General features: G+C 47.8%; 1 protein-coding gene across 2 annotated transcripts in view; it reads right to left on the bottom strand.

The window, feature by feature from the left end:
• LOC139277286 (ubiquitin-like modifier-activating enzyme 1) overlaps nucleotides 1-26,289 on the bottom strand; it is a 355,737-nt gene that overhangs the window by 306,862 nt on the left and 22,586 nt on the right. For both annotated transcript variants that reach the window (XM_070895554.1, XM_070895555.1), the window contains exons 5-12: nucleotides 18,221-18,327; nucleotides 12,141-12,231; nucleotides 10,883-11,015; nucleotides 9,075-9,172; nucleotides 7,372-7,518; nucleotides 6,164-6,340; nucleotides 5,205-5,315; nucleotides 366-446 (exon numbers count right to left, since the gene is read on the bottom strand). In XM_070895554.1, coding sequence (XP_070751655.1) covers nucleotides 366-446; nucleotides 5,205-5,315; nucleotides 6,164-6,340; nucleotides 7,372-7,518; nucleotides 9,075-9,172; nucleotides 10,883-11,015; nucleotides 12,141-12,231; nucleotides 18,221-18,327 — 945 coding nt within the window. The remainder of the gene's footprint in view (nucleotides 1-365; nucleotides 447-5,204; nucleotides 5,316-6,163; nucleotides 6,341-7,371; nucleotides 7,519-9,074; nucleotides 9,173-10,882; nucleotides 11,016-12,140; nucleotides 12,232-18,220; nucleotides 18,328-26,289) is intronic.

Below are 26,289 nucleotides of genomic sequence, written 5' to 3'. Positions count from 1 at the left end.
ACAATGAGGGAAAGAACGTACTGAAGAATTTATTTGACAGCAGTGGGCTCTGTATACTCGTGACACTGACATTTTGACCCCGAAGCGAGTTCCAACTCCCATTGCCATTCATCATTCCAAATCCCACCATTTTCATCTCTGCACCACCCAACCTCCATTCTTACCTCACTCCCAAACACTGCTGGAGCACTTGCCCCTGTTTCAGTCGCCTCAGGGTCTGTCTGCTCCAGCAACCTCCTTGTATCCTCTCAGAGCCACCCTTTGTTAACTAAATCCTGGGGGCCGAAATCTTTCATGCTGTTGGACACCAGGGTTTCACGGGAAAATAAGAACCAACAGACTTTCGGCCCTCGTCCACCCCTTACCAGGAAGTATTTCTGCGCCTTCAGCTTCTCCTGGAACTCCGCCCCGAAGATCGCAATCTGCCCGTCATAACGACAGCCTCTCTGCGCAGAAAACAAGAAGCACAAACAGCAGAACGGTCAGGTCAGGAACAGGCAGAGCTCATTCAAAGAGCCGGCACAAGCACGATGGATCGAAAGGCCTCCATCTCTGCTGGATCATTCTACGACTGAACCCAACTGCAACTCAGAGGAGTGTGTGCGCTGCACTCTGGAACATCAGCTGGTCAGCAACATGTTAAACATCACTCAAAGTAGCAAACCCCTCAGGAATTTATAGATGCCACTGCCTCCCCCCCTCTCCCCACCCCTTAACTTGCCACCATGGTTTATCCCTACTCTTTATCCTATAATTGAACAAGGTCAATGAATCAAAACAGAAAATGCTCAGCAGCTCAGGCAGCGACTGTGGAGAGAGAGAGAAACAGAGTTAATGTTTCAGGTCGATGACCTTTCGTCAGAACTGGAAAAAGTTAGATATGTAACAGATTTTTAAGCAAGTGTTCGCAGGGAAAGGGGGGAGAGGAGAGGAAAGATCAAAAGGGAAGGTCTGTGATAGGGTGGAAGGCAGGAGAGATTAAGAGACAAAAGGGATGATGGACAAAAAGGAGATGGTAATGGACAAGTTAAGAAACAAAAGATGAGTCTAGATAGGGTGTAAATAGGAATGCCAGAATCATCAACAGCTGCCGTGGGAACGAGAGAAAAAAAAAATATGGGCAGAGATTATGGTCTGAAATTGTTGAACTCGATGTTGAGCCCAGAAGGCTGTAAAGAGCCTAATCGAAAGATGAGGTGCTGTTCCTCGAGCTTGTGTTGTGCTTCATTGGAACAGTGCAAGAGGCCGAGGATGGAAAGATCAGAGTGGGAGTGGAGCGGAGAATTAAAGTGACAGGTGACAGGAAGCTCGGGGTCACACTTGCGGATTGAATGGAGGTGTTCCACAAAGCGGTCACCCAATCTGCGCTTGGTCTCCCCAATGTAGAGAAGACCACATTGTGAGCAGCGAATACAATATATTAAATTGCAAGAAGTACACGTACAAAGTCAATGAATCTCATTTTTTGCCATTCTAACCCCTTTGCATGCAGTTAATGTTTTAATATTGTCGAATGATTGTTGACCAATTGTCCCATTGTATCCCTGTTGGATACACAAATTCGTACACGTCAACCGCTAATGCCTATGACAAACAAACCAGACCTGATTAGCTCAGTAACTAGCATTCACACATTGTAGTCACACATAATGATCATTCATCAATTAACAACTTGTTTCAAGACTCATTCCCACAATTTGTCATCTAATTACTCGATCTTGATAAACGTGATCCACTTGGAATACAATCAGTTGTGAAAGTCGTGGCTCAGTGGGTCTGAGTCAGAAGGTTGTGGGTTCAAGTCCCAGAGACTTGCGCACACAATCTAGGCTGAGACACACCAGCACAGTACTGAGGGAGTGCTGCCCTGTCGGAGATGGCTTCCTTTGGATGAGACATTAAACCGAGGCCCCATCTGCTCTCTCAGGTGGATGTAAAAGATCTCAAGGCACTATTAGATGAAGGACATAGAATAATAGAATGGTTACAGCACAGAAGGAGGCCATTCGACCTGTCGAGCCCGTGCCGGCTCTCTGCAGGAGCACTTCAGCTAGCCCCACTCCCCCGCCCTTTCCCCGTAGCCATGCAAATTGCTTTCCTTCAGGTATTTATCCAATTCCCTTTTGAAAGCCACGATTGAATCTGCTTCCACCACTCTTTCAGGCAGTGCATTCCAGATCCTAACCACTCGCTGCGTACAAAAGTTTTTCCTCATGTCGCCTTTGGTTTTTCTGCCAATCACCTTAAATCTGGCTCCTGTGCCAGAGCAGGAGATTCCTGGTGTCCTGGCCGATAATAATCCCTCACCCAACACCTAAAACAGATTTATCTGGTCATTTATTTAATTGCTGTTTGCGAGAGCTTGCTGTGTGCAAATTGGATGCCGCGTTTCTTGCATTACAAAAAGTACTTCATTGATTGTAAAGCGTTTGGGACGACCTGAGGTCATTTAAGTGAGTGGCAAATGGATTTCAATGCAGGTAAAGAAAGACTTGCATTTCTATAGTGCCTTTCACTACTTCAACACTTTTTACAATGAAGTACTTTTGAAGTGTAGCCACTGTTGTAATGTAGTTTGTGCACAGCAAGCTCCCACAAACAGCAATGTGATAATGACCAGATAATCTGTTTTTGAGATGTAGATTGATGAGATAAATATTGACCAGGACACCGGGGAGAACTCCCCTCAGGATGTCCAAAAGTGCTCTACAGTGAATGAAGTACTTTTTGGAGTGTAGTCACTGTTGTAACATAGGAAACGCGGCAGCCAATTTGTGAACAGAAAGCTCTCACAAATAGCAATGAAATAAATGTCCAGATTATCTGTTTTTACTAATGTTGGTTGAGGGATAAATATTAGCCAGGATACTGGGGATAACTCCCCTGCTCTTCTTCGAAACAGTGACATGAGATTTTTTTATGTCCAACTGAGAGAGCAGGAGGGGCCTCGGTTTAACATCGCATCTGAAAAAGCACTGCACTGGAGTGTCAACCCAGCTTTTGCACTCAGGTCTCTAGTGCGGGACTTGAACCCACAACCTTCTGACTTAGAGGTGAGAGTGCTACCCACTGAGCCACGGCTGACAGTGGTAAATATGAGGTCATCCATTTTGGACAAAAAAAGATTAGATCTGAGTATTATTTAAATGGTGAAAAGCTAAGAACAGTACAGGTCTAAAGAGATTTAGGGGTCCGTGTACACAGAACACAATGTAGTGGGCAGGTATAAAAAATAATCAAAAAGGCCAATAGAATGTTAGCCTTTATAAGTAGCGGGCTGGAACATAGAGGAGGATGTTTTGCTGCAGCTATAAAAAGCCCTGGTTAGACCACATCTGGAGTGCAGTGTGCAGTTCTGGGCACTGCATGTCAGACAGGATATATTGACCTAGGGAAGAGGGCAGTGCAGATTCACCAGAACATTACCAGGGCTCCAAGAGTCAGATTATGAGGAGCAATTACATAAACTAGGTTTGTATTTCCCAGAATATCGAGGGTTAAGAGGTGATTTGATTGTGGTTTTTAGGATTTTGAAAAAGAATTGATAGGGTAGAGAGAGAGAAACTTCTTCCGCTGGTTGGGGCAGTCTAGGCTAAGGGGACATAAAAACTTAAAATCAGACCCAGGCCATTCAGGAGAGAAGTTAGGAAATGCTAATTCCCAAAGTATGGATCTCTCTCCCATTAAAAAGCAGTAAATGCCAGCTCAATCAATCATTTTACATCTGGCATCCATAAAGTTTTGCAAGGCAAGCATATTAAGGTATATGGAGCCAAGGTGGGTAAAAAAAGTTAAGATACAGATCAACCATGATCTCATTGAACAGGCTCAAGAGGCTCAATGGCCGACTCTTGCTCCTATGTTCCTACAGTGTCAGCCGTGGCTCAGTGGGTAGCACACTTGCCTCTGAGTTAGAAGGTTGTACGTTCAGGTCCCACTCTAGGGACTTGAGCATAAAAATCTAGGCTGACACTCCAGTGCAGTACTGAGGGAGTGCTGCACTTTCAGGAGGTGGGGAGGGCTAACAAGGCAAGGGCCTACACATTAAATGGTATGATACTGAGAAGTGTAGAGGAACAAAGGGACCTTGTAGTGCATCGCCACAGATCCCTGAAGGTAGCGGATAAGGTGGTTAAGGCGGCATTCGGAATACTTGCCTATATTAGCCGAGGCATAGAATACAAGAGCAGGGAGGTTATGCTTGAACTGTATAAAACACTAGTTAGAGTACTGCGTGCAGTTCTGGTCACCACATTACAGGAAAGATGTGATTGCACTAGAGAGGATACAGAGGAGTGGACTGGCGAATTTTAGCTATGAGTAAAGATTGGATAGGCTGGGTTTATTTTCTTTGGAACAGAGGAGGCTGAGGGGAGATTTTATTGAGGTGTATAAAATTATGAGGGGCCGAGAATGGATAGGAAGGACCTATTTCCCTTAGCAGAGGAGGCAACAACCAGGGGGCATAGATTTAAAGTAATTGGTAGGCGGATTAGAGGGAATTTGAGGGGAAATTCTTCACCCAGAGAGTGGTGGGGGTCTGGAACTCACTGCCTGAAAGGGTGGTAGAGACAGAAACCCTCACCACATTTTAAAAAGTACTTGGATGCGCACTTGGTATGTCGTAACCTACAGGGTTACGGACCAAAAGCTGGAAAGTGGGATGAGGCTGGATAGCTCTTTGTCAGCCTCCGCGGACACGATGGGCCGAAATGGCCTCTTTCAGCGCTGTAAATTTCTATGATTCAATAGGTGCCGCCTTTCTGATGAGAAGTTAAACCCTGGCCCCGTCTGCTCTCTCAGGTGGATGTAAAAGATCCCATGTCACTATTTCGAAGAAGAGCAGGGGAGTTATCCCCGGTGACATGGCCAATATTTATCCCTCAACCAACATCACTAAAACAGATTATCTGGTCATTATCACATTGCTGTTTGTGGGACCTTGCTATGCGCAAATTGGCTGCCGCGTTTCCTACATTGTAACAGTGACCACAAGTCAAAAAAAAGTACTTAATTGGCCGTAAAGCACTTTGGGACATTGGTGGTTGTGAAAGGCACTAGATAAATGCAAGTCTTTTTTTCTTTCTTTCCAACTCATTCATCAATAGCGCATTTAGTTACATGAAGGCCTCATGGAGAAATGTTCTTCATGGAGAGTTAAAGTGAACCAGTTGTAGGTAGAGTGTGATCCTGTTGACACTTACAGGCTGACAGCTTTCTGCAGTTGAAAGGATTTCTTCATTTTCTTTAGCCAAACACTCGAGTGCATCGAAGTACATCCACTGGTTGAGTGGCATGAACTTGCCACTACAGGCCTGAAATAAAGCAAGGGCCATGGTCAATAGAGGGGTGAAAGACGGTGAGGACATCACCAGGGGGACATTATTAACCAAGATTTCGGTTGCCTGTATGCTGTTATTTTTATTCAGATTCTGGGAGGCCTTGCTCCATGGGTTGGCTCCTGGTGTTTAAGTTGTTGAATCCACTTCCCTTAATCTGGATAAATGTGGCTCAAAGAGATTGCCATCGGGCTACAGAAAGCAGCAAAAACGCTGGCGCCCAGCTCACCAACACTGACTTCCAGACTCTGAATTAACACCTGTTTAAAAGCAGCTTTGAAGAAGAGGCTCGAACCTGCACCGACACCTGACCCTACAGCCAGACCACGAGGCTCGGTCCCGCACCCAGAGCGGGAGATTCTGGCCTACACCCAGAGCAGGAGGCTCGGTCCTACACCCAGAGTGGAAGGTTCGGCCCTGCATCCAGAGCGGGAGATCCTGGTCTACACCCAGAGCGGGAGGCTCGGTCCTACACCCAGAGCAGGAGGCCCTACCCTACAACCAGACCAGGTCCGACACAGAGCCCGTGAGGTGTGGATTACCAAGAGACCATTCAAATCTTCCTCCACGGCAAACCATTCCCAAGCCTCAATGAATGCAAGCTGTTATCACGCAATGTCCTGAGGCTAAGCCTCTGCTGATCTTTCTCTCGTCACCCCCCATCCCATCAGAAGAAAAGCCCCACTTGTTGTATCATGGCTGTGCTTGTGACCGAAGATCACGAGATCTGACCCGCGTCCTACCACTTTATGGTGCAGCTCCAAACTAAAATCGAACCCTCCCGTGTCGCAAAGTGTCGGTAATCGGCTTCGCTTCTCGCTCACCTTCATCACTTCCTGTGCAGCGATACCTCCAATGAATGCATTAATGGGGCTCAGGTTGCCCGCAGCAACGTAGGCCAGTTTTCTCACCACGTCCTCATCCAGGGGCTCTTCGCCTATGATAGACGGGACGTCCTCACTCAGCTTCTTTGCGATGTCTACTAAGAGCTCCGCATCGACCTTGAAGAGAAACAACAACAGGGAGCATCATCGGTTAATACAACTTAAATATACATTTTATTTTAACTTCTGCTCGTCAACGAGACAAGAGCAATATATTGGTGACTAGATTTGCTCTTGAGGTGAGGGATTTCAATGAAGGATGGGAAATCAAGGATCAACATTTGCAATGTCCTTCTGGGTAAAAGAAAGACATGCTTTGTTACTGAGCCTTTCACAAGCACAGGATGATCCAAAGTGTTTCACAGCCAGTTACGTACTTTTGAAGTGCAGTCACTGCTGTAAAGTAGGAAACACGGCAGCCAATTTTGTGCACAGCAAGCTCCCAGTAACTGCAATGTGATAATGAACAGATCCTTTTTTTTTGTTATGTTGATTGAGGGACAAATCTTGGCCAGGACACCGCGGATAACTCCCTGCTCATCTTTGAAATAGTGCCATGGGATCCTTTACGTCCACCTGAGGGGGCAGACGGGGCCTTGGTTTAATGTCTTATCTGAAAGACAGCACCTCTGACAGTGCAGTGCTCCCTCAGCACTGCATTGGAGTGTCAGCCTAGATTTTTGTGCTCATGTCGCTAGAGTGGGACTTGAACCCACAACCTTCTGACTCAGAGGCAAGGGTGCTACCCACTGAGCCACAGATAGAGAAATGACTTTCTCTGGTGGGGTTATCCAGAACAAGGGAACGTAATCCTAAAATTAGAGCTCGGCCAATCAGGAGGGAAATCAGGAAGCACTTTTTCCACACAAAGGGTGGTGAATATTTGGAACTCTCTCCAGCAAAAGGCTGTGGATTCTGAGACAACTGGAGATTTCAAGATTGAGACTGATAGATTTGCGTTACGCAAGGGCATCAAGGGACATGGAGCCAAGGTGGGAAAATGGAACCCACTGGGCCACGGCTAACAGTGACGCCAGTGTCGACAAATATCTCGATTAATTTCTGTAGCGCAGTGCAGAGATGTCTGATGAGTGGAGGTGCTGTCTATCCATGGATCACTGCCACCTGCAGGTAATGGTTTTGCTCACCTGTCCCCGGGGTTTGGGGAGACGGCCGTGCTCCCTCATGAACCGATGGAGAGCCTGGAACGCGATGTGCAGCGTTCCGTGTCGGTTTATCTTCCCGAAGTCTGTGATCTGATACTGCGGCTCCTGCAGCGCCTCCTTCAAGGGTTTCTGTGGGCAAGAAAACGAGAGTCAGCAGAAGGCCCTGGCCTGCGAACGGCTCACTGAACCACCCGCGGTCTCAGTCAGGGCATTGACCAAGGACACGCCAACACGTTGCCCACGCCGAAACCACGGCAACCTTCGCCACAACAGCAGTGAGCCACACTAAAACCACCGCAACGGTGCCAAAAGAGCATGCAAACTCCCCAAACCACTGCCTCTCGTAGTTCGATGAACTTGACATAAAAGGTTTCATAGCATTTTGGGGCTTAAATTATGGGAACAGGTTGCCTAAACTCAGCTTGTATTCTCCTGAGTATAGTCAATTGAGGGATGATCTGATCGAGATGTTTCAAATGTTAAAGATCTTCAATAGGGTAAAGAAAAAGACTTGCCTTTGTATAGCGCCTTTCATGACCACTGGACAATTCAAAGTACTTTACAGCCAATTTGCACACAGCAAGCTCCCACAAACAGCAACTTGATAATGACCAGATAATCTTGTTTTTGTTATGTTGGTTGAGGCATAAATATTGACCAGGACACCGGAGATAACACCCCTGCTCTTCTTCAAAATAGTGCCATGGGATCTTTTACATCCACCCGACGGGGCCTCAGTTTAATGTCTCATCTGAAAGACGGCACCTCTGACAGTGCAGCGCTCCTTCAGCCTAGATTTTTGTGTTCAAGCCCCTGAAGTGGGACTTGAACCCACAATCTTCTGACTCAGAGGCAAAGGTGCTACCCACTGAGCCACAGCTGACAGATAAAGAGAAACGACTTCCTCTGGTGGGGTTATCCAGAACAAGGGAACGTAATCCTAAAATTAGAGCTCGGCCATTCAGGAGGGAAATCAGGAAGCACTTTTTCCACATAAAAGGTGGTGGATATTTTGAACTCTCTCCACCAAAAGGCTGTGGATTCTGAGACAACTGGAGATTTCAAGATTGAGATCGATAGATTTGTGTTATGCAAGGGCATCAAGGGACATGGAGCCAAGGTGGGAAAATGGAATTTAGGTAGTAGATCAGTCATTGAATGGCAGAGCAGGCCCGAGAGGCTGAATGGCCTAGCCCTGTTCTTAATGTTCTTGAGATGAAGATACTCTTGGAATGGAAGGAGGGAGGAACAGGATGGGCTTATGACTGATAAATTCACGTCAGTAACTCGCAAAATGCCACTTACAGCAGGGCAATGATTGTGGTTGGGGGGTGGAGCAGAAACAATCCATATTTATTTTAATTTAAAAAGCTGTTGAATTATCAAGGCATCTACACAAACTTTTTTGGGGACCTGATCTGAGGAGATGTCCTCTGTGCTCCACTCTCCCTGTTTATATCAATCAGGATTGTTCCAATCTTTGTGTAGCATCGTCGGAGGCCAGCTCAAGGTGCGGGCCTGGGAACGTGACAGCACGTCACGTCACATCACGTCACAGCCCTGCCAGGGAATGTGATGCTGGTCCAATTTAGTTACATAACCATTATGCTACCCCTACCCTGCACACTGAGGAGATTGCGAAGCTGACACAGAATGGCCAAAGTGGAAACACGGAGTTTACTTACAAATGTCAACTTCTGCGGCATTTTCACTTCTGTCACAATTCCGCCTTTCTCGTAATCGCTAAAGCCAGTCGTGTCGCAGATCGAGAAGGTGTAAGGACCTAAAATCACACAATAAAGAGCTGTAAGTGGACGGAAAAGGAAAAGGAAAAGTGAAAGCGGGAGACCAAGGGAATGAGAGGTGATCTCATTGAAACATACACGATTCCAAGGGGAATTGATAGGGTAGATGCGGAGAGGTTGTTTCCCCTGGCTGGACTGTCTAGAACTAAGGGGCACAGTCTCAGGATAAGGGTTGGCCATTTGAGAATGAATTTCCTCACTTGGAGGGTTGTAAATCTTTGGAATTCTCTGCCCCAGAGGGCTGTAGATGTTGAGTCTTTGAGGATATTCAAGGTTGAGATGGATAGAGTTTTGGGCTCTAGGGATATGGGGATAGCGAAGATCAGCCATGATCTTATTGAGTGGCAGAGCAGGCTCGAGGGGCCATAGGGCCTACTCCTGCTCCTATTTCTTATGTTTTTATGGAATGCTACTGGAAAGAGAAGGATAGCAGCATTTAAAACTTGCAATATTAAAAAGAAATAAAGTCAGATTTTACAAATGCCCATACTGGTAGCAGGAGTGAAGCTGCGATGTACATCGAGATTCCGTGGGCACAATCCTTTGATTCGCCAGTGGGCAGGGCTGCCTGCATTGGCAAAATCAGCCCTAATATTGTTGCTTTGAATAAAAGAGAGAAAATAAAAATACGTTAAAATAAAAAGGGGGGACTGTTTCCAGTGGCAGGAGAGTTGGTCACTAGATGATGCAGATTTCAGTTCAATTGCAAAAGAACGGGGGAGGGGGAGGGAGATGAGGAGAATTAAAAAAAAATTAGGCAGCGTATTATTACGATCTGGAATGCGCTGCCTGAAAGGGTGTTGGAGGCAGATTCAATAGTAACTTTCTAAAGGGAACTGGATAAATACTTGAAAGCAAAAATTTGCAGGGCTGTGGGGCTAATTGGACGGCTCTTTCAAAGAGCCAGCACAGGTTCGATGGGCCGAATGGCCTCCTTCTGTGCTGTATGATTAGAGAGACAAGGAAAAATGTCATTCAGCCCATCAAGTCCCCTTATAGCAAGATGGTAAATTGTATTGTTAAAATATATCTAGAAATCCACTTAGTATTAAGCCACAACAGATAAGGAGACACAAGTTCATATTAGAAAGAAAAAAAGGAAGGAAGGAAGGCTTGCATTTATATGGCGCCTTTCATGACCCCCGGACATCCCAAAGCGCTTTACAGCCAGTGAAGTAGTTTTGGAGTGTGGTCACTGTTGTAATGTAGGAAATGTGGCAGCCAATTTGTGCACAGCAAGCTCCCACAAACAGCAATGTGATAATGATCAGATAATGTATGTTAGTGACGTTGATTGAGGGATAAATATTTTCCAGGACACCGGGGATAATTCCCCTGCTCTTCTTCGAAACGGTGCCGTGGGATCGGTTACATCCACCTGAGGGAGCAGACGGAACCTCGGTTTAACGTCTCATCTGAAAAACGGCATCTCCGACAGTGCAACCCTCCCTCAGCACTGTACTGGAGAGGCAACCTTAGGGCTGACGTTAGGAAGTTCTTTATACAAAGAGTGATCAAAAGTGAAGACTTGACCTACATTTAAAAAAAAACTTTCCACACAGAACTATCAATGAATCACATCGCTTACTGTCTGCTGCTGAAAGTGTTCTGGCAGATACCATTGTGGGGTTGTACTGCCATCTAGTGTTTCCCGGGGCATGACGCACCCTGCACTGAAAGCTGCTTACCGTTGACCTGGACTTCAATGGGTTTGCAGTTATTCAGCTCAGTCATGCCCTGAATCTCCGAGAAGGTCACGTAATCCCCTGTCTGAAACCCGTGCCTCGATTCGTCCAAGCAAGTCACCAGCCCGGGATTGTCCTAAAATAAAAAAGAACAAGATCAGAACAATTAGGTTTGATTTTTAAAAAAAAAAGCCTTTTCAGGGCTTGGCGTTTGAGTTTGTGCAACGTATTTACCAACCAAGTCCATAAGCAGAGGGAGGACAGCAAATCGGGAGCGGTGTGCAGCTGCTTTATGTTTCACTGACAATCTTCATGCGAGCCCCGACGGGCTGAGAGCAAAACCAATTAAACCAAGCTCCCCCCCCCCCGCCAACCCAGGGCCGGCCCCCCCCTCCCCCTTTCCCTCCTCCTCTCTCCTCCCCCCCCCCCCCCCCCCCCGCCAATCCAGGGACAGCCCCATCCCCCCTAGCCCAGGGCCAGCCCCCCCATTTCACCCCTCCCCACCCTGCCTAGGGCCAGTTCCCCACCCCCCTCCAGCCCAGGGCTAGCTCCCGCCCCCCGTTCCAGCCTAGGGCCAGCAGGTAAACTCCATTTACCCGCCTTTGGCCCATATCCCTTTGGTTAACAAAAATCTATCAATCTCAGATCTAAAATTAACAATTGATCTAGCATCAATTACCATTTGCAGAAGAGAGCTCCAAACTTCTACCATCCTTTGTGTGTAGAAGCGTTTCCTAATTTCACATCGGAAAGGTCTGGCTCTATTTTTTAAACTATGCACACCCCCCCCGGTCCTAGAATCCCCAACCAGCAGAAATAGTTCATCTCTATCTACCCTATCTGTTCCCCTTAATATCTTGAAGTCTTTGATAAAGTCACCACTTAACTGTTTAAATAGCAGAATACAACTCTAATTTGTGTAATCACTCCTCGTAACTTAACCCTTGGGTCCAGGTATATTCTGGTAAACCTATGCTGCGCTCCCTCAAAGGCCGATATATCCTTCTTAAGGTGTAGTGCCCAGAACCGCTCACAGTGCTCCAGGTGTGGTTTAACCAGGGGTTTCTATAGCTGCAGCATAACTTCTACCCTCTAGTCCTCTAGATATAAAGGCCAGCATTCCACTAGCCTTTCTGATTATTTTCTGTACGTGTTCATGACATTTTAACACTCACAGCAAAGAAAGTGAGTGTGACACCTCTCTGCGGGAAAGAGACGAGACAGACTGCAAGTTGCTGACTCGTGAAGGAAGCACGTTTACCTTAGTGACCCACAACACTGCAGCGTGCACGGGCTCTTCACCATTCGGGTCAGTCACGACGAATTCCTCCCCAAAGTCACAGAACAGCTGGCTGTTAAATAAACCAGAAAGTCAGAGTTGTTACTGAATCAAAATGTGGGTGCAGCTTCAGCAGTCTGAATTCACAGAATGATACAGCACAGAGGGAGGCCATTCGGCCCATCACGCCTGTGCCGGCTCTGAGAAGAGAAAGACTAAAGAAAGATTTGCATTTATATAGCACCTTTCAATGACCACCGGACATCTCAAAGCGTTTTACAGCCAATGAAGTAATTTTGGAATGTAGTCACTGTTGTAATGTGGGAAACGCGGAAGCCAATGTGCACACGGCAAGCTCCCACAAACAGCAATGTGATAATGACCAGATAATCTGTTTTTGTTATGTTGGTTGAGGGATAAATATTGGCCAGGAGACCGGGGATAACTCCCCTGCTCTTCTTAGAAATAATGCCACAGGATCTTTTATGTCCACCCAAGAGGGCAGACAGAACCTCGGTTTAACGTCTCATCCGAAAGATGGCACCTCCGACAGTGCAATACCCCCTCAGCATTGCATTGGAGTGTCAGCCTTGATTTATTTGCTCAAGTCCCTGGAGTGGTATTTGAACCCACAACCTTCTGACTCAGAGGCGAGAGTGCTACCCACTGAGCCACGGCTGACACTATATAGCTATCAGGGCAGCTAGGGAGGGGCAATAAATACTGGCGTTGCCAGCAACACAAACATCCCAAGGAGAAGAAGAAAATAAACTTCAAAAGGAGCTTTAATTTTTTTGTTTTGATTATTCGTTCTCGGGATGTGGGAGTCATTGGCAAGGCCAGCATTAATTGCCCTTGAGAAAGTGGTGGTGAGCTGCCTTCTTGAACCGCTGCAGTGCGTGTGGTGAAGGTACTCCCACAGTGATGAATTTGTCTTGCCGGTTTGGTGCAACTGAGTGGCTTACTAGGCCATTTCAGAGGGCAGTTAAGAGTCAACCACATTGCTATGGGTCTGGAGTCACATATAGGCCAGACCGGGTAAGGACGGCAGATTTCCTTCCCGAAAGGACAGTAGTGAACTGGATGGGTTTTTCCAACGATCCAGTTTCATGGTCACCTTTACTGATAATGGCTTTGTAATTCCAGATTTACATAATTAACTGAATTTAAATTCCCCAGCTGCCGTGGTGGGACTTGAACTCACGTCTCTGGATTATTATTCCAGGCCTCTGGATTACTAGTCCAGTACCAGTATGCTTTTATCGGCACCGACACCTTGCCTGCCCGTGCTTGGTAACATCGCCTCACCAAACCTATGCCGCAAATATGCAGTCTGCAGAGAATACAACCGCTATACCAGCAAAGACATGCCGATCCAGGCCGATCTGAACAATCTACCACCAACCCGTCTCAAATCTAGAAGGCCATTTTGGACCGTCGCCGAAGCCTTTCAGCGATCTCTCCTCAGCCGTGATGACCGATGGCGCAATGCTTGGAAGAACTGCAACAGACAGAATGGATTCCTTATAGAGGACTCCACAGTACAACCTGAAGGATCAAAGCTTCCTCGCAAACAGTGAACAACCATCAACTGCCTCAGAACCGGTCACGGTGGATGCTGCCAGCTTCTCCATAGATGGAAGATTACAGCATCCCCATCATGCAACTGTGGAACTCCTAATCAGATCTTAAAGCACATCATTGAGCATTGACCTCAGAGGAAATTCACAGGCAGCCGACAAGATATCCACGCTGTTACACCAGAAGCTTTGACTTGGATATCCAACTTGGATATTGACGTTTGATTAGTACTACTGTACGAAAGAAGAGACTAATCCAGTAACATAGCTGTTGTGTATCTGTAAAGCATGCACTCCCATGTTCCGCCACCAGGGAGCGCATCCCCTGAAGTCCCAAGGGATCCCAGCATCCCTTGGGAGCACTGTATACAAGCCGGCCCCAAAGGCCTGTTACTCACTCTGGAGTGTCTTAAGACTGAGGTCACTGTTACTTTAACCTCCCTGTGTGCAGTCTCATCTGAACACAATAACTGGCGACGAGTATATGAATCCAATGCAAAGATGCAGCAAACTGTGGGCATCCTCAAGAAGTTCTCAGAGAGGGAGGACTAGGAAGCCTATATTGAACAGTTAGACCAGTACTTTGTAGCCAACGAACTGGACGGACAAGGAAGCGCTGCAAAAAGGAGAGCGGTCCTCCTCATGATCTGCAGGGCACCGACCTACAACCTCATGAAGAATCTTCTGGCTCCAGTGAAACCTACAGATAAGTCAGATGAGGAGCTGTGTACACTGGTTCGGGAGCATCTTAACCCGAGGGAGAGCGTGCTGATGGCGAGGTATCGGTTCTATACGTACCAGCGATCTGAAGGTCAGGAAGTGTCGGGATACGTCGCTGAGCTAAGGCGACTTGCAGGACAATGTGAGTTTGATGGCTACCTGGAGCAGATGCTCAGACTTTTTTGTACTGGGCATTGGCCACGAGACCATCCTACAAAAACTTGTGACTGTAGAGACACCGACCCTCAGTAAGGCATTGCAATAGCACAGGCGTTTATGTCCACCAGTGATAACACCAAACAAATCTCTCAGCACACAAGTGCTAGCAATGTTCATAAATTAACTGGAACTGTGTTTGCGAGCAGAAATGTACAGGGCAGAATCCACGCGTCTGCAACTGCCATCAGGCCTCAGGTGACCCAGCTGACTCAGAGTCCGCAACAAAGGATGAATGCAAGGCAATTCACACCTTGTTGGTGTTGTGGAGGCTTCCATTCAGCCTATTCATGCTGCTTCAAAGGGTATGTTTGCAAGAGCCGTGGAACAATAGGGCACCTCCAACGAGCTTGCAGACAAGCTGCAAGCTCTGCAAAACCTGCTAACCACCACGTGGCACAGGAAGATCGGTCCATGGTAGACGAAAGCAATTTTGAGCCTCAGAGAGAGGAGGCAGATGCTGAAGTACACGGGATGCACACATTTGAGACGAAATGTCCACCTATAATGCTAAACATAAAATTGAATGGCTTACCCGTAGCCATGGAACTGGACACTGGCACTAGCCAATCCATCATGAGTAAAAAGATGTTTGAGATTGTGGTGCAACAAGGCACTCAGACCAGCCCTGAGCCCCATCCACACGAAACTGAGAATGTACAACAAAGAACTTATCAGGATTTGCGGCGATTATAAAGTAACCATTAATCGTTTCTCGCTACCTAAGGCAGACGACCTATTTGCGACGCTGGCAGGAGGCAAGACATTCACCAAGCTCGACCTGACTTCAGCCTACATGACGCAGGAACTGGAGGAGTCTTCGAAGGACCTTACCTGCATCAACACACACAAGGGACTGTTCATCTACAACAAATGTCCTTTTGGAATTCGGTCGGCTGCAGCGACTTTCCAGAGAAACATGGAGAGCCTACTCAAATCGGTACCAGGCACGGTGGTTTTTCAGGATGACATATTGGTCACGGGTTGGGACACCATCGAGCACCGACAAAACCTGGAGGAGGTCCTCCCGCGACTGGATCACGTAGGGCTGCAGTTGAAGAGGTTGAAATGTGTCTTCATGGCAACAGAAGTGGAGTTTTTGGGGAGAAAGATCACGGCGGACGGCATTCGGCCCACAGACGCCAAAACAGATGCTATCAGGAACGCACCCAGGCCACAGAACGTCACGGAGCTGCGGTTGTTCTTGGGACTCCTCAACTATTTTGGTAACTTCCTACCGGGGTTAAGCACCCTCTTAGAGCCCTTACATGTGTTATTGCGTAAAGGTGAGAACTGGGTATGGGGAAAAAAAACAAGTAATTGCTTTTGAGAAAGCCAGAAACACTTTATGCTCCAACAAGCTGCTTGTATTGGATAACCCATGTAAAACAGTCGTGCTAGCATGTGATGCGTCGTCGTAAGGAGTTGGGTGTTTATTACAACAAGCTAACGTTGCGGGGAAATTGCAACCTGTTGCTTATGCTTCCAGGAGCTGGTCTAAGGACGAGAAGGCCTACAGCATGATTGAGAAAGAGGCATTAGCGTGTGTGTTCAGGGTAAAGAAAATGCATCAGTACCTGTTTGGCCTCAAATTTGAGCTGGAAACCAATCACAAGCCCCTCATATCCCTGCTCACTGAAAACAAGGGGATAAATACTAATGCCGCAGCCCGCATACAAAGGTGGGCACTCGCGCTATCCGCTTATAACTATACAATCTGCCACAGACCAGGCACCGAGAACTGTGCGGATGCTCTCAGTTGCCCACCACGGGGATGAAAACGGCGCAGCCTGCAAACTTGTTGATGGTGGCGCAGCCTACAGACTTGTTGATGATCATGGAAGCGTTTGAAAATGATAAATCACCTGTCACGGCCTGCCAGATTAGGACTTGGACCAGCCAAGATCCTCTGCTGTCCCTAGTAAAAAAAAAACTGTGTACTGCATGGGAGCTGGGCCAGCATCCCCGTTGAAATGCAAGAGCTAATTAAGCCGTTCCAGTGGCGAAAGGATGAGCTGTCCATTCAGGCAGAATGCCTGTTGTGGGGTAACCGCATAGTGCTACCAAAAAAGGGCAGGGAAACGTTCATCTTGGATCTCCACAGCACACACCTGGGTATAGCAATGATGAAAGCGATAGCCAGATCCCACGTGTGGTGGCCCGGTATCGACTCTGACTTGTAGTCCTGTGTACGGCAATGCAGCGGGTGTGCTCAGTTGAGCAACGCGCCCAGAGAGGCACCACTAAGTTTGTGGTCCTGGCCCTCCAGACCATGGTCAAGGATCCATGTCGACCATGCGGGCCCGTTTCTCGGTAAAATGTTCCTGGTGGTGGTGGATGCTTTTTCAAAATGGATTGAATGTGAAATAATGTTGGGAAGCACCGCCACCGCCACCATTGAAAGCCTGAGGGCCATGCTTGCCACCCACGGCCTGCCTGACATACTGGTCAGTGACAACAGGCCATGTTTCACCAGTGCCAAATTTAAAGAATTCATGACCCGCAATGGGATCAAACATGTCACCTCGGCCCCGTTTAAACCAGCCTCCAATGGGCAGGCAGAGCAGGCAGTCCAAAAAATCAAACAGAGCCTCAAATGAGTCACAGAAGGCTCACTCCAAACTCGCCTGTCCCGAATACTACTCAGCTACCGCACGAGACCCCATCGCTCACAGGGGTGCCCCCGGCTAAGCTACTCATGAAAAGGACACTTAAAACCAGACTCTTGCTGGTTCACCCCAACCTGCATGGTCAGGTAGAGAGCAGGCGGCAGCAACAAAATGTAAATGATGGTCATGCCACTGTGTCATGGGAAATTGATCTAAATGACCCTGTGTATGTGCTAAACTATGGATCGCGGGCACAGTGATAGCTAAAGAAGGGAGTAGGGGGTTTGTAGTCAAACTAGACAATGGACAAATTTGGACCAAACGAGGCTGCGGTTCACAGACTGCCCTGAACAACCCACAGCAAACACCACCTTTTTCGAGCCCACAACACACACCCAAAGGATCAACGACACCACGCCGGACCAGGAAATCGAACCTATCACGCCCAACAGCCCAGCAAGGCCAGGCTCACCGAACAGCCCTGCAGTGCCAACAACACGCCAGCCCAGCGAGGGCACAGCCAACACACCAGAACAGACATTTGTACCAAGGCGGTCCACCAGGGAAAGAAAGGCTCCCGACCGCCTCATCTTGTAAATAGTTTTCACTTTGACTTTGGGGGGGGGGGGGGGGGGTGATGTTGTGTATCTGTAAAGCCTGCACGCCCATGTTCCGCCACCAGGGAGCGCATCCCTTGAAGTCCCAAGGGATCCCAGCATCCCTTGGGAGCACTGTATACAAGCCAGTCCCTAAAGCCTGTTACTCACTCTAGAGTGTCTTAATAAAGACTGAGGTCACTGTTACTTGTTTGCAGTCTCATCTGTGTTAGGAACACAATAGCCATAGTGTTTGTGTACCCAGCCTTCCGTCAGAGTACATCTCTAGCGATGACAGATGAAGATCGAATCAACGGGGCAAACGGGGAAGGAGCCCTTACCTGAACAAGCCTTTAGTATCCGCCACGATGAACCTGATGCTCCTCTCGTGACAGAACTGTCCGAACTGCAGCTGTTCCTCCAGCGAGGAATCGGTCAGCACAACCACCTGAGAGGAGAATTCAAAACATTTTACGCGCTTGGAATCAGGTCGGGAAACGCTCCGCAGCCGGGTGCGCAGCGCACTGTGATTGGTGCTCGGCTGCTGAGGGGATATGTTACACTCGAGGAGTGCAGCCAATAGCAGATGCACACAGCTCTCCCTTCCATCAGCTGGAATCCTCAGTGTAAGTGACTCAGCCTGCAGGGAACAGGCGGCACTGGCAGTTACCAAAGCCCAAAATTGGGATGCTTTACTACATTAAAGGCGCTATATAAATACAGGTTGTTGTTGTTGTCTGTAAATCTGCTGTCGGGACAAGCTCTCGTGACACAACAGACTCAAGAGCCGGGGACCATATAAGTGCGGTTCCAAATTGGACCTCGTTCCAGATTTCATTGGCCGTTCAGATACTTTATGCACATTTTCGATAGTGTACGTCCAATTAGTTCCCCCATGGCCTTCATATGTTCTTGTATTTTATTTTAAAACTGCCGGTGCGGAACCAAGGATCAAAAGACCATTTGGAGATACAAGCAGGACATCACAGGAAGGATGTGATTGCACTAGAGAGGGTGCAGAGGAGATTTACCAGGGTGTTGCCAGGACTGGAGAATTTTAGCTGTGAAGAAAGATTGGATAGGCTGGTGTTGTTTTCTTTGGAACAGAAGAGGCTGAGGGGAGATTTAATTGAGGTGTATATAGTTATGAGGGGCCTAGATTGAGTGGATAGCAGAAAGATCAACAACCAGGCGGCATAGATTTAAAGTAATTGGTAGAAGGATTAGAGGGGATTTGAGGAGAACTTTTTTCATCCAGAGAGTTGTCGGAGTCTGGAACTCACTGCCTGAAAGGGTTGTAGAGGCAGAAACCCTCACCATATTTAAAAAGTACTTGGATGTGCACTTGAAGTGCCGTAACCTGCAGGGTTACGGACCGAGAGCTGGAAAATGGGATTAGGCTGGATAGTTCCTTGTCGGCCGGCGCGGACACAATGGGTTGAATGGCCTCCTTCCGTGCTGTAAATTTCTCTGATTCTATGAATGGGACTGTTCCCTACAGAAACTCTGCTTTAAGTACTGGGTCTTATCCCAGATTGAGGGTCAGTCTTACTGATGGTAACAAACAGCATCCAGTCTGTCTCCACACAGTGTATGCCGTCACGCTCCATTAGAACTGTCGTCAGACATCCATTAAAAGGAAGAGAGCGCAGCGCAGAAGTCACTATCATCACTGGAATAAAAAGAATACAAAAGCACTTTCAAACTACCAGCATTAAAGATCAGAGGATACTCTATGGATTATACAGCCATTATAATACCTGAATCATAGAATGGTTCCAGCACAGGAAGAGGCCATTTAGCCCATTGAGCCCATGCCAGCTCTCTGCAAGAGCACTTCAGCCGGTCCCACTCCCTCGCCCTTTCCCCGCAGCCCTACAATTTTTTTTCCTTCAGGCACTTATCCAATTCCCTTTTGAAAGCCAAGATTAAATCTGCCTCCACCACCCTTTCAGGCAGTGCTGCCTAAAATAGTTTTCCTCATGTCGCCTTTGGTTCTTCTGCCAATCACCGTAAATCTGTATCCTCTGGTTCTCGACCCTTCTGCCAACAGGAACAGTTTCTCTCTATCTATCAATGAACTAATGCTACATGTGGCTGCAGACATGGTAAGCACTAAAGCTTGGAGAAAAGCCCCAAATATTAATTCAGTTAATGCCATTATCAAACAACACAGTGTCACGTTGAATGAATGACATGGCCAATGATGTCCTAATTCAATTAGTGAAGCGTGTCATTATCAGCCAGTACTTTTCTCTGCAGCTGGACGAATCCATGGACGAGGTAGACTTAGCTCACTTTCTGATGGACGTGCGGTACCTTTACGAATAGAGGACACCACTACCTTCCGGTCATGAGCAATAGTGCGCCACACTTGCCAGACACAGCTAGTTACAGCGGTCCCTAATCTGAGTAGATAGTTGGACTATTGTGGGATTTGTTCCATTAGCATTCATTATGCATCAGTGTATGCTCTTCATGACTGCTCTGTGCAAGGTGATTAGGATCCAGAACGCAGGTCAACTTTGGTTCAACATTACAGCATTACAGATGGCTTAAGGCTGAGGTCCAACAAAAAACCCGGGACCTAAAGAACAGGTGGTGGATGGAGAAAGCGCAGGAGATACAACAGCTGGCCGACAGCCATGATGTGTGAGGATTCTTCATCGCAGTCAAGGCCACCTACGGTCCAAACACCCAAGGCCCCACCCCGCTGCTGGCCAAGAATGGGGAAACACTCATCAAGGACACCGAGGCAGTCAGGGCCCGCTGGAAGGAGCATTTCGAAGATCTCCTCAATCGAGACTCTGCCTTTGATTCGAGTGTTCTTGACTCCATCCCGCCACCACCTCAGTAAAACTCCAGCACGAGGTAGAAAAAGCCATAAGACAGCTTAAGAACAACAAGGCGATGGGAACGGATGGAATCTCCGCTAAGGCACTGAAGTATGGCGGAGAGGCACTGTTGGCGCGAATACATGACCTCATCTCTCTCATCTGGAGGGAGGAGAGCATGCCGGGAGATCTCAGAGATGCAGTGATTGGACCATCTTTAAAAAAGGGGACAAGTCCAAATGCGGCAACTACAGAGGAATCTCCCTATTATCAGCCACTGGGAAAGTCGTCGCTAGAGTCCTCCTCAACCGTCTTCTCCCTGTGGCTGAGGAGCTCCTCCCGGAATCACAGTGCGGATTGCGTCCCCTACGGGGCACAACGGACACGATTTTTACAGTGCGACAGCTGCAGGAAAAATGCAGGGAACAACACCAACCCTTATGCATAGCATTCTTCGACCTTCCAAAGGCTTTTGACTGTCAACCGCGAGGGTCTATAGAGCGTCCCCCTCGGTTTCGGATGCCCCCAAAAGTTTGTCACCATCCTCCACCTGCTCCACGATGACATGCAGGCCGTGATCCTAACCAATGAATCCATTACAGACACAATCCACATCCGTACTGGGGTCAAACAGGACTGCGTCATTGCCCCAACCCTCTTCTCAATCTTCGTCGCTGCCATGCTCCGCCTCACAGTCAACAAGCTCCCCGCTGGAGTGAAACTAAACTACAGAACCAGTGGGAACCTGTTAAACCTTCGTCAACTCCAGGCCAGGTCCAAGACTACCCCAACGTCTGTTGTCGAGCTACAGTTTGCGGACGACGCCTGCGACATTCAGAAGCTGAACTCCAAGTCATAGTCAACGTATTTACTGAGGCATACAAAAGCATGGGCCTTACACTAAACATCCGTAAGACAAAGGTCCTCCATCAGCCTGTCCTCGCCGCACAGCACTGCCCCCTCAGTCAAGATCCACGTGGATTGGGTCTGTAATGGACCATTTCCCATACCTCGGGAGCCTCTTATCAACAAGAACATTGACGATGAGATTCAACACCGCCTCCAGTGTGCCAGCACAGCCTTCGGCCGGCTGAGGAATAGAGTGTTTGAAGATCAGATCCTCAAATCCACCACCAAACTCATGGTCTACAGGGCTGTAGTAATACCCGCCCTCCTGTACGGCTCAGAGACATGGACCATGTACAGTAGACACCTCAAGTCGCTGGAGAAATACCGCCAACGATGTCCCTGCATGATCCTACAAATCCCCTGGGAGGATAGATGCACCAACGTTAGCATCCTCGGCCAGGCCAACATCCCCAGCATTGAAGCACTGACCACACTTGATCAGCTCTGCTGGGCAGGCCACATAGTTCTCATGCCAGACACGAGGCTCCAAAAACAAGCGCTCTACTCGGAATTCCTTCACGGCAAACGAACCAAAAGGCGGGCAGAGGAAACGCTGCAAGGACACCCTCAAAGCCTCCCTGATAAAGTGCAAAATCCTCACTGACACCTGGGAGTACCTGGCCAAAGACCACCCTAAGTGGAGGATGTGCATCCGGGAGGGCGCTGAGCACCTCGAGTCTCATCGCCGAGAGCATGCAGAAATCAAACGCAGGCAGCAGAAAGAGCGTGCGGCAAACCTGTCCCACCCACCCTGTGACAGGGACTGTGGTTCTCGTATTGGGCTGTTCAGCCACCTAAGGACTCATTTTTAGAATGGAAGCAAGTCTTCCTTGATTCCGAGAGACTGCCTATGATGATCAGTCACCTTAGAACTCATTTTAGTGTGGAAGCAAGTTATCCTTGACTCCGGGGGACTGTCTAAAAAGACAACTTTCAGTGTGTGGATTGCTGATCAGTCACCTGATAACACAGCTACTTCCACTCTTTGTACTTGGCTTCTGTGTGCTCCCGGCGAAGAGACTCAAAGTGTTCGGCGCTTTCTCCTCCACTTTGAGCAGTTTTGGGCCAGGGATTCTCAAGAATCGGTGGGGATGTTGCATTTTTTTCTGAGGAGGCTTTGAGGGTGTCCTTGAAGCGTTTTCTCTGCCCTCCTGGGGCTCGCCTGCCGTGACTTAGCTCGGAGTAGAGTGCTTGTTTCGGGAGTTGAGTATCGGGCATGCGGACAATGTGGCCTGTCTAGCGGTGTGATTGAGCGTGGTCAATGTCTCGATGCTGGGGATGTTGGCCTGAGAGAGAACGCTGATGTTGGTGTGCCTATCCTGCCAATGGATTTGCAAGATTTTGCGGTGGCAGCGTTGGTGGCATTTCTCCAGTGCTTTGAGATGCCTGCTGTACAAAGTGCACTAAAAGTGCCACCACACCCAACAACAGTGGTCAGGACGAGTGGAATGTTCACATGAATGAGTGGGTCCCAGTGCTGTTGACGCTTGTAATTGCCTAAGGGGAGCCCTGATGTAGGGGTCCAAGCAGAAGTCTTCATGAGGTGCTGAAGGAGAGGCAAACGAGCACACAACTGCTTCCGCTCCGCCTTCAGACTCTCGTTTGGACGCTGCACCAGGCCTGCCTTTGAGGACCGCAAGCGTTGGCAACACTGAACTCTGTGAGGCATTAGTGAGGCTACTCTTGGACATGAGAATTGCTAGATGAAGAATGTCCAAGGTCTGTCATGTTCACCTTCTACCATCCTGGTACTCGCACGGTACAAGGATAATGGAGTTCTTGTCTATTCACGGCAATAGGTCTCTGGCAATTAGTCTACACTGTGACGCGAGGTAAATCCCCAGTGGTGGACAGCTTTGTCAAGGTGCTGATGGAGGAATGGCCCAGTCGTTGGCTGGGTGGAAGTGTAAATGTGTGTAACTAGAGAAAAAAAATGATGTTGGTGAAGGAAATAAAATTCTCAATCTGGGGCCAAGAAGGTCAAATGGAATTGTGAACCGAGGATTTTGAGGGAACTCTCCTTGGTTAGTGTCAGCATGCCCGATAATACAGTTGGAAACACTGGTGAAGCTGTAGCCTGGGCATGATTCAGGATGCCATTACAACAACAACTTGTATTTATATAGTGCCTTTAATGTAGTAAAACATCCCAAAGCGCTTCATAGAAGTATTAGGAGATAAAAAATGACACTGAGCTGCAAAAGTAGAAATTCGGGCAGGTGACCAAAAATCTGGTCAAAGAGGTAGGTTTTAAGAAGCGTCTTGAAGGAGGAAAGATAGACAGAGAGGTGGAGAGGTTTAGGGAGGGAATTCCAGAGCTTGGGGCCTAGGCAATAGAAGGCATGGTCACCAATGGTTGAATGATTATAATCAGGGATGCTCAAGAGGGCAGAATTAGAGGAACGCAGACATCAACAGGGTTTGTGGGGCTGGAGGAGATTAGAGAGAGATAGGGAGGGACTTGAAAATAAGGCTGAGAATTTTGAAATCGAGATGTTGCTTAACCAGGAGCCATTGTAGGTCAGTGAGCACAGGGTGATGGGTGAGCGGGACATGGTGCGAGTTAGGATACGGGCAGCCGAGTTTTGGATCACCTCTAGTTTACTTAGGGTGGAATCAACAAGCGCTCATTAGAAAAGGACTTAATTTCTCAGCAGGCTTATGCCACCCTCGGGAATGGACTCAAGGGAAGGTGGCTCAACCGTGGCTATCAAGGGAAATCAGGGATAGTATTAAAGCCAAGGAAGTGGCATACAAATTGGCCAGAAATAGTAGTGAACCTGGGGACTGGGAGGAATTTAGAACTCAGCAGAGGAGGACAAAGGGTTTGATTAGGGCAGGGAAAATAGAGTGCGAGAGGAAGCTTGCAGGGAACATTAAGACGGACTGCAAAAGTTTCTATAGATATGTAAAGAGAAAAAGGTTAGTAAAGACAAACATAGGTCCCCTGCAGTCAGAATCAGGGGAAGTCATAACGGGGAACAAAGAAATGGCAGACCAATTGAACAAGTACTTTGGTTCGGTAGTCACTAAGGAGGACACAAACAACCTTCCGGATATAAAAGGGGTCAGAGGGTCTAGTAAGGAGGAGGAACTGAGGGAAATCCTTATTAGTCGGGAAATTGTGTTGGGGAAATTGATGGGATTGAAGGCCGATAAATCCCCAGGGCCTGATGGACTGCATCCCAGAGTACTTAAGGAGGTGGCCTTGGAAATAGACGGTCATTTTCCAACATTCCATTGACTCTGGATCAGTTCCTATCGAGTGGAGGGTAGCCAATGTAACCCCACTTTTTAAAAAAGGAGGGAGAGAGAAAACAGGGAATTATAGATCGGTCAGCCTGACATCAGTAGTGGGTAAAATGATGGAATCAATTATTAAGGATGTCATAGCAGCGCATTTGGAACGAGGTGACATGATAGGTCCAAGTCAGCATGGATTTGTGAAAGGGAAATCATGCTTGACAAATCTTCTGGAATTTTTTGAGGATGTTTCCAGTAGAGTGGACAAGGGAGAACCAGTTGATGTGGTATATTTGGACTTTCAGAAGGCTTTCGACAAGGTCCCACACAAGGGATTAATGTGCAAAGTTAAAGCACATGGGATTGGGGGTAGTGTGTTGACATGGATTGAGAACTGATTGTCAGACAGGAAGCAAAGAGTAGGAGTAAATGGGTACTTTTCAGAATGGCAGGCAGTGACTAGTGGGGTACCGCAAGGTTCTGTGCTGGGGCCCCAGCTGTTTACATTGTACATTAATGATTTAGACGAGGGGATTAAATGTAGTATCTCCAAATTTGCGGATGACACTGAGTTGGGTGGCAGTGTGAGCTGCGAGGAGGATGCTATGAGGCTGCAGAGTGACTTGGATAGGTTAGGTGAGTGGGCAAATGCATGGCAGATGAAGTATAATGTGGATAAATGTGAGGTTATCCACTTTGGTGGTAAAAACAGAGAGACAGACTATTATCTGAATGGTGACAGATTAGGAAAAGGGGAGGTGCAACGAGACCTGGGTGTCATGGTACATCAGTCATTGAAGGTTGGCATGCAGGTACAGCAGGCGGTTAAGAAAGCAAATGGCATGTTGGCCTTCATAGCGAGGGGATTTGAGTACAGGGGCAGGGAGGTGTTGCTACAGTTGTACAGGGCCTTGGTGAGGCCACACCTGGAGTATTGTGTACAGTTTTGGTCTCCTAACTTGAGGAAGGACATTCTTGCTATTGAGGGAGTGCAGCGAAGGTTCACCAGACTGATTCCCGGGATGGCGGGACTGACATATCAAGAAAGACTGGATCAACTGGGCTTGTATTCACTGGAGTTCAGAAGAATGAGAGGGGATCTCAAGAAACGTTTAAATTCTGACGGGTTTAGACAGGTTAGATGCAGGAAGAATGTTCCCAATGTTGGGGAAGTCCAGAACTAGGGGTCACAGTCCAAGGATAAGGAGTAAGCCATTTAGGACCGAGATGAGGAGAAACTTCTTCACCCAGAGAGTGGTGAACCTGTGGATTTCTTTACCACAGAAAGTTGTTGAGGCCAATTCACTAAACATATTCAAAAAGGAGTTAGATGTAGTCCTTACTACTAGGGGGATCAAGGGGTACGGCGAGAAAGCAGGAATGGGGTACTGAAGTTGCATGTTCAGCCATGAACTCATTGAATG

Source organism: Pristiophorus japonicus, chromosome 12 (genome assembly GCF_044704955.1).
Source record: "Pristiophorus japonicus isolate sPriJap1 chromosome 12, sPriJap1.hap1, whole genome shotgun sequence".
Classification (NCBI taxonomy): Eukaryota; Metazoa; Chordata; class Chondrichthyes; family Pristiophoridae; genus Pristiophorus; species Pristiophorus japonicus.
This window is presented reverse-complemented; position numbering and strand designations above follow the sequence as displayed.